This window comes from Apium graveolens, chromosome 4, assembly GCF_009905375.1.
Source record: "Apium graveolens cultivar Ventura chromosome 4, ASM990537v1, whole genome shotgun sequence".
Taxonomy (NCBI): Eukaryota; Viridiplantae; Streptophyta; class Magnoliopsida; order Apiales; family Apiaceae; genus Apium; species Apium graveolens.
Window position 1 is genome coordinate 295100150 of NC_133650.1, and position 7224 is coordinate 295107373.

The 7224-nt window shown below is 36.2% G+C and overlaps 1 protein-coding gene across 3 annotated transcripts; it reads right to left on the reverse strand.

The window, feature by feature from the left end:
- Positions 1 to 203: 203 nt before the first annotated feature.
- LOC141721247 (G-type lectin S-receptor-like serine/threonine-protein kinase At4g27290) lies at positions 204 to 5511 on the reverse strand. Of its 3 annotated transcripts, XM_074524072.1 has the most exons (9): positions 5183 to 5511; positions 4941 to 5111; positions 2252 to 3478; positions 2012 to 2128; positions 1766 to 1932; positions 1336 to 1546; positions 984 to 1221; positions 755 to 905; positions 204 to 673 (listed from the first exon to the last, which is right to left on the reverse strand). In XM_074524072.1, exons 2-9 carry the CDS (start codon positions 5005 to 5007, stop codon positions 377 to 379), a joined length of 2475 nt encoding a protein of 824 aa, XP_074380173.1. In that variant the 5' UTR covers positions 5008 to 5111; positions 5183 to 5511; the 3' UTR covers positions 204 to 376. The 3 variants fall into 3 exon arrangements, with proteins under 3 accessions (XP_074380173.1, XP_074380174.1, XP_074380172.1); XM_074524073.1 differs by lacking the exon at positions 5183 to 5511 and having other exon boundaries at positions 4941 to 5129; XM_074524071.1 differs by lacking the exons at positions 4941 to 5111; positions 5183 to 5511 and having other exon boundaries at positions 2252 to 4325.
- Positions 5512 to 7224: the final 1713 nt, after the last annotated feature.

The following is a 7224-nucleotide window of genomic DNA, read 5'->3' on the forward strand; positions in this document are numbered from 1 at the left end:
TTAAAGGGCACCAATTTACTAAAATAAGTTTTATGTTTTAATAATTTCATCAATTTACTAAGTTAATTTACTAATATGCCCTCGCTGTTAGCAAGATAACAGTCAAATTTAACGGCCATGTCCAACATGCTGTGATTTGCAACGCCAAAACATGTTTTGGGTGTGAAGTGCAATTTTCAAAATTAGTTACGGTGAAGTGAAAATGGAAACAACCAAGAGGATGCGGTTTGCAATTTACCTAGTTATTATTACAATCTATAAATAGCCATTTGCGCTTTCCAAATGTACATTTTCATCAATTTTAGTTACAAGTGAATGTGAAATCTGCGATCATAATGTACAGGTCTTAAATGTATTTAAAATTTATATGATACGTTTATCTGGGAGCCATAGTTGTGACACTACAATAGTTGGATGAAGACGACAAAGAGTCTCCTTCAAACAGTTTCCTCTCATTGAAGAATCCAGGTTCTTTAGGCTGGGGCAGGGGAATTTCACTAGTTAGCATTAGTACCACGGTTGCCATGGTTGGCCTATCTGCTGGATATTGTTGCACGCATAGCAATCCTATTTGGATAGCGCGAAACACTTTAGATTGATGTTCATGGCTCGATTTTGCAATAACCTCATCAACTATGTCCAGCACTTCGCCATTTGCATACATTCTCCACGCCTAAATTTGGCGACACAGGTTTAACCATAACATAAAGATTTAATTATGAAACTTCATATGATAATGGCCTAGGTTACTTACATGCCCAAGAAGGTTAAGATTGTGATCCGGATGAGTAAAATTTTTGTTTCTCTTCCCACTGACTACCTCTAACAGCAATACCCCAAAGCTGTAGACATCAGATTTCACCGAGAATTTGCCAGCGATTGCATACTCAGGGGACATGTAACCACTAAAAGAAAATACAGAATTATGAATCACAAATCACTCATCCTATGACTTCTTTCAAAAGATTTGTAGAGATTCTTACTACGTTCCAACTACTCTAGTTGTATCGGCTCCTGTTTCAGTTTCTCCACAGATCCTTGCAGTACCAAAGTCTGAAATCTTTGGGTTCATCTCGTAATCGAGTAGAACATTGCTGGCTTTAAGATCCCTATGAATGATCCGCAGTCTAGAGTCCTGATGAAGATAGAGAAGTCCTCTTGCGATGCCATTTATGATGTTATAGCGCATAGGCCAGTCAAGTCCCTTGCTTTGTTCCTTATCTGTTCCAATTTTCGTTTAATTCATTTACTTTATTGAAACAAAGGTGAGAATCATTCTCGATGAGTATCAAATCCGGAAAATAAAGATATTTTGACTGAAGAGCATAAATTTACCAAATATAAATGAGTCTAAGCTTTTATTGGGCATGTATTCGTACACCAACATTCTTTCTCCTTCCTGCACCGAACAGCCAAGAAGCTTCACAAGGTTCCGGTGTTGATGTCGAGCAATGCATGAAACTTCATTTTTAAACTCTTGCAACCCTTGAGTGGAGTTCTTTGATAGCCTCTTTACAGCAATTTCTTTCGTCTCATCTAGCATACCCTGATATGGATCAATGTGACAGGGTTATGTTCTGCCATGGAACAAATGGCATACATTCTGCAGTAAATCACTCTTATTAAGGAGCAGCACCAATATTCTACTTTATTGCAAGCATAACAATAGTCATTTTATCAGTCTGGTCACTGGTGGTTTTTGTACTTGTGAGTGGGCCGAGTGGCCTAGATCCTTGTCCTACAAGTGTACCATGATGGTGATTACCTTATAGACAGGCCCAAATCCACCTTCTCCAAGCTTAGAATCTGCAGAGAAGCCATTGGTGGCATTGGCTAAGGTTGTAAAGTCAAACAATGGCAACTCTGAATCCTCATCACCTTTTCCATTGCCCCCGTCATGTTTATAATACTGCCTTGTAACCCCTGCAATTTCTGTATTCAACAGCATAGAATCAAGCTAAGCAAAATTTTGGTGAAAATAAATCTAGGATATGCTAAATTGCTCGTTTACCTCCCATGTGCTTGATTTTCTTCTTTCTCATTACGCAGAGGTATATGCCTAGCATCATTGTTGCCGTCAAAACAGTAGGGATGATAATGAACCTTAGTTTGGGTCTTCCTTTCCTAGCTTTAAATTTTACCAATAAGCAATGTCAATTAAATAGTACGAAAAAAAGATAAACAATAAAACTAGATATTCACATGATATATGTACTAAACCGGGTAGTAAATAAAGATCATCAAAATTCACCTAAAACAGAAGCAGCAAATTCAGAAGAAGCTTTTCTTACATAGAGATCTTGACCATTTTTGTTGAGTTCTTTAATATCAATAAGCTCATTAAACCATAACAGGCATCCACTTCCACTTCCACTGCCTCTAATATCTGTATTTGCATAAGCTGTACACGAGCAATTTTTCAAGCACACCCTCTTACACTCATCAAGACTCATATTCTTATCAAACCAGGAACCCTGAGTATCTGGTATTTTCAATCCCGGATGCAATACAAATCCATCTCCATCGCTGCAATTCAATTGTACTTTTCTTACACATCCACTTGACCAGTCTGCAACATCCCATTCTTTTTGAGATTTTTGCCGAAATCCATCTAAGCACTCGCATGCAGGAGACCTGTTAATGTTACAACTGCCATAAGCTCCACACAACGCGTAACGATCACAATCATCCATCTGAGCAGTTATATAAAGTTGCCAAATTTGATATTTTTCGATCCATACCCATCTTTGAATGTATCCAAGTGGATGCAGTATTACCCTTGTAACAACTGAACTATTAACAGCCGTGTAATGATAATACAGCTCCTTATCATTAGAAACAAAATCAAACGTATATATATGGTTGGGTGTCAAGTTAGGCGTGCCAGAAAAGCGAACACCATTCCAAGGCCCAGGTCGAAAATCTATATAGGAGCCTTTCCTTAGCAGTAGCTGCGGAAATCCATTGCGATCAATATGATATGTATATTCACCTGGAGATGGATCATCCTCACTTTTCCAAGAACTGAGGTATCTTTCAAGCCCAGTTTCCAAATTCCACCCAAGCTTAGCACCCGGTAAAAACGTATTTCCTATTGTATCAAAACTTTGCCAGATATAATTTTCCGGAGAATTGTCAGTTCCATCTCTAATGACAAGATTCCCAGAATGTAACAGCTGTGCAACTGGATTATTGACAGATGCCGAGGAGTTGGTTGACCATACTATTGTTTTAGAAACATCGAAAATAACAAGGTTCCCGTCGCTGTTAAGTTTTAGGAGACCAGATGTAGTATTAAGAGGTGCTTCTCTATTGGCAATCCATACAATTGTCTTTTTGGGTATATTCTTGTACCATATACCCACATATCGATTTGTAGACCTTCCCGGACTAACGAAACCAAGCTCGAAATGACCACCAGATGAAACGATGGTAGTTCCATCTCGAATGATTTGGTTGGCTCTTATAGTGTCTACTGCTACAGAGTTTAAAGAAAGACAGAAAAAGTTTAAAAAGAATAACATTGAAAGCAAAGCAGTTGTAGAACTGTGGCCTTCCATTAGCCTTGGTGTATTCATTGAATTAGCCGATATGAAATAGTGATTAGTCGTAGAATCTGACGTGCTTTTGAGGAAATTCACTAATATCTATTACGTAGTAGGCAGTAAAATTTTATTTTACTGCTTCATGCCCCCTCTGCTCCGCCAATGCGTCCAAACAAAGGTTCCATATGTGGAATATTAGTACCACACCTCTGCATCAGCTGTAACATCTTCGTGACTTTGAATTCCAAAGTCTTTACACATTGAAACGTCGACATATTTAAGCTAATAAAATCTAGAAAAATCACATATTTCTTTTGTCTGGCTTTGATTTTAATAATTCTAAGGAACGAAAAACATGATTCAGTTGTAATATCAGGTGCAGGGAAATTGAAAAGTAATAACATCCTTTTCTACCCGTTACCAAGTTGTACAAGTTTTCACGAATCTTGCTTCCTGAAAATATACGTGGTACGAATTGTATTTCTTTGCACTCTATTGAGGGGAAAGCTTGCTATCAAGAGTTTATATTTCTTTGCACTCTATTGACGGGAAGCTTGCTACCAAGAGTATACAATTAAAACTCGATACATCATGTACACGTTCCCAGAAAAATTTAGCATTCGGATTTGAATTGTGGTACATGACTATTTAATATAATATTTATCTATTTTATTAAATTAAATAGTAGATATTAAATTTTAAAAGTAAAATTATAAGATCAAAAGTGTTTTAAAACTTTAAAAGTAATCTTGATATCAAAACTGAACTGATACAAGACAGTAAGACACAGACACCAATTCCTCAGAAAATGCACAAAACACTAGTCTTGATTATTGCTAATTTGTCACAGTTTATGATGTTTAAAGTTTCATCTGAAGATCATGTTTCCGGTCTCCATGAAATAATTTTTCTAATTCTACTCCACTCAGCTAAACCGAACCTAAACATACCAGTGCATCATAACATTTGGCAAGCATTGAAAAACTTGCTCCAAAATGCGAAGTATGTGTCCAACAAGTTCTTGTATAATTTTGGTCACACAAACATCTATTTTCACGCTATGCCCCTGCGTTTGAGGCCAGTCAAGTAACTTGCTTCGCGTATCATCTGCTTCCTGTGTGAAATAACCTTAAAAGAATTATAGTTTTATGTACTGTTGGTGCAGTGGATTAAACTAATAAAGGCAGTGATTTGATAATACCAAACCAAATTTATGCCAGTCAAGTTTTTTGAAGGGCATCTATGCATAAATTAAAATCATGTCTCCCCAGGCCTCACAATAATTCCAATGCTAAAGTTTGGCGATGCTAATACATAGTCTGTCAGCTGACTGATCTATAGTTGGATCACCATAAACAATTTTTCAAAAAAATATCTATTGAACTTGTAAAATACCTTTCTCATATACTCCTTTGTCTAAATCGTCGGATTGACTCGCCGCTACAAGTACTCGTTTGTGCATCTAACAGTCCTAGCAATGGCACCAGAATTCGAAAAAGCACTGCTCGAGTTGAATAGAAACTATTTATAAGCATGATTACTATGAATATCTGTCAAAGACATATGATCCAGTAAAATCCTACAGCTAAGACCATAAAGTTTGTTGGGAATATTACTATACGTGCAACAATGAGACAATTATATATAACAAATTAATAAAAAGAGGCAAATTTAAACCGAGTAACGAAACAAATATGAAGGCACAAATAATATACAATTAGAGACCGAATTGACAAGAAATTAGAGAAAATCACTTAGCTTTATGAAGTTTTATCAGAATTAGAGAATCAGCTGAGTCGCCAAGCACTCGAGAAGACTTGACTGTTCTTGAAGAAACCTATGATGAGATGCCGCAATATAACTTCCAGGATAAAACAGCTCAGAGCGATCCGTTAGAGATACGAGAAGCATCAACAACCAACACGTCAATTCACCATGAAAATCACCATGAAAATCAATGAATATATGTATGTATATGTGGGAGAGGCCAGATAGATGATTTTCTAGGGTTTCTATCTTTTTCCCCAGTCTATCTCCCTCTTCGGATTTTCACACGTTTCACCTTTTGCTATTCTATACCAAAAAGTCTAATTATTATTATTATTATTATTATTATTATTATTAATATAATAATAATCCTCACTCAAATATTAATATACAGGCCAACATTTCAAAGAGGGCAATCTTATATAGAGGTCTAGAGAGAAGCCTCTCCTTTAATCTCAACCCTTAAATCGAAAATATATTAACGGTCCAGATGAACAATTAAACATTCAAAATTCAGGACAAAAACCATAACAACGGTTGTATCTATAGTTCTGTTATTATATACAGGCAAATAAACTGTTACCGTCCGACATCTTCGAATCAAGCTTAAATTTTTGATTCTACAGTTGAAGTTGAAGTTCAGTCTTCATCAGGTTATTCTTTTCATCTCTCATATTTAAGCCTCGTCTTGATAAATTAAAGGTCGTTTCATTGAATTACATTGATGATTTGTGTATCGACCTTAATTATTTTGAGATTTACTTTCATTTTCGTTTTTAACCTTAATGGTTGATTTGTTATAAGCCGTTCATTGTTTCAATTTCTTATTGTGTTGAATTCAATATTGTTGTTATAAATCTTTTACATATAAACTTTTTGCTTCTATAGTAAAATCAAAACAATATCTTTATAAATCTCAACTCTGATTTTGTGCATAATCATTTGATTCTGCTTTGTTATTGTAAGTTTGCTAGCAAAAAAAAATGATTCTAGCATAAAATTTTATAAAATTTAAGTTTCTGTGAAATTTAAGTGACTTTTAATTTTTATGTTTAAGTGGTTCTATAGTAGAATCATATATAAACGATATATATTTGTTTCACATATCTGATTAAGTAATAAGAGTATGTAGTAAGGCTAGTTCTCATCTTATTCTATATTAGGGGTCTTACTCCAGTGAGAACCCTTTTTTTGTGAGATATGAGATCTAATCTCAACCATAAAAATTTAAATCTATTTTTAATCTAGACCACTCATTTTAAATCTCATCATCATCTCCAACCATCACCACTTCTATCATCTTCTTTCTACTTACCACCCACCACCACCGATAACCACTATTTCCGGCAACCAGCACCACCGACGACCACCAGAAAATCACCATTGTCAAATATAAAATCACCACCGGAAAATAAAAAATCACCACCAGAAAATGAAAAATCACCATCGTCAAAAGATAATCACCACACCCAGCAACCATTTCTCCCCACCAGATCCAGCCACCAACTTCATTCATCAACTCGACAACCGACATTATAACAAAATCATCAAAAAAATGGACATAAATCAGTAAAAAGTAAAAAGAATCACCATACTTTCATGAAAATCAGCAAAGATAGTAAACAACAAATTTGAAAATCGCACAAATCAGAGCAGTGGTTTATGAGAGAGAGAGAGGGGGTGAATGAGAGGGCGGCAGGGAGGCAGCGGGGCTGTGGTGGAGGTGACGGAGGGCTTGGTACAACAGCGGCATCATATCTGAATTTTAAGTGTATTTATGTATGTATTTATTTATGAGAGAGAGAGAGGGAGAGGGAGAGGGAGAGAGAGAGAGGGAGATTTGGTGGAGATGGGCGGTGGCAGAGCAAAGGCATCAGTGGGGATAAGGTGGCAGCGTGGGACGAGGAAGGGG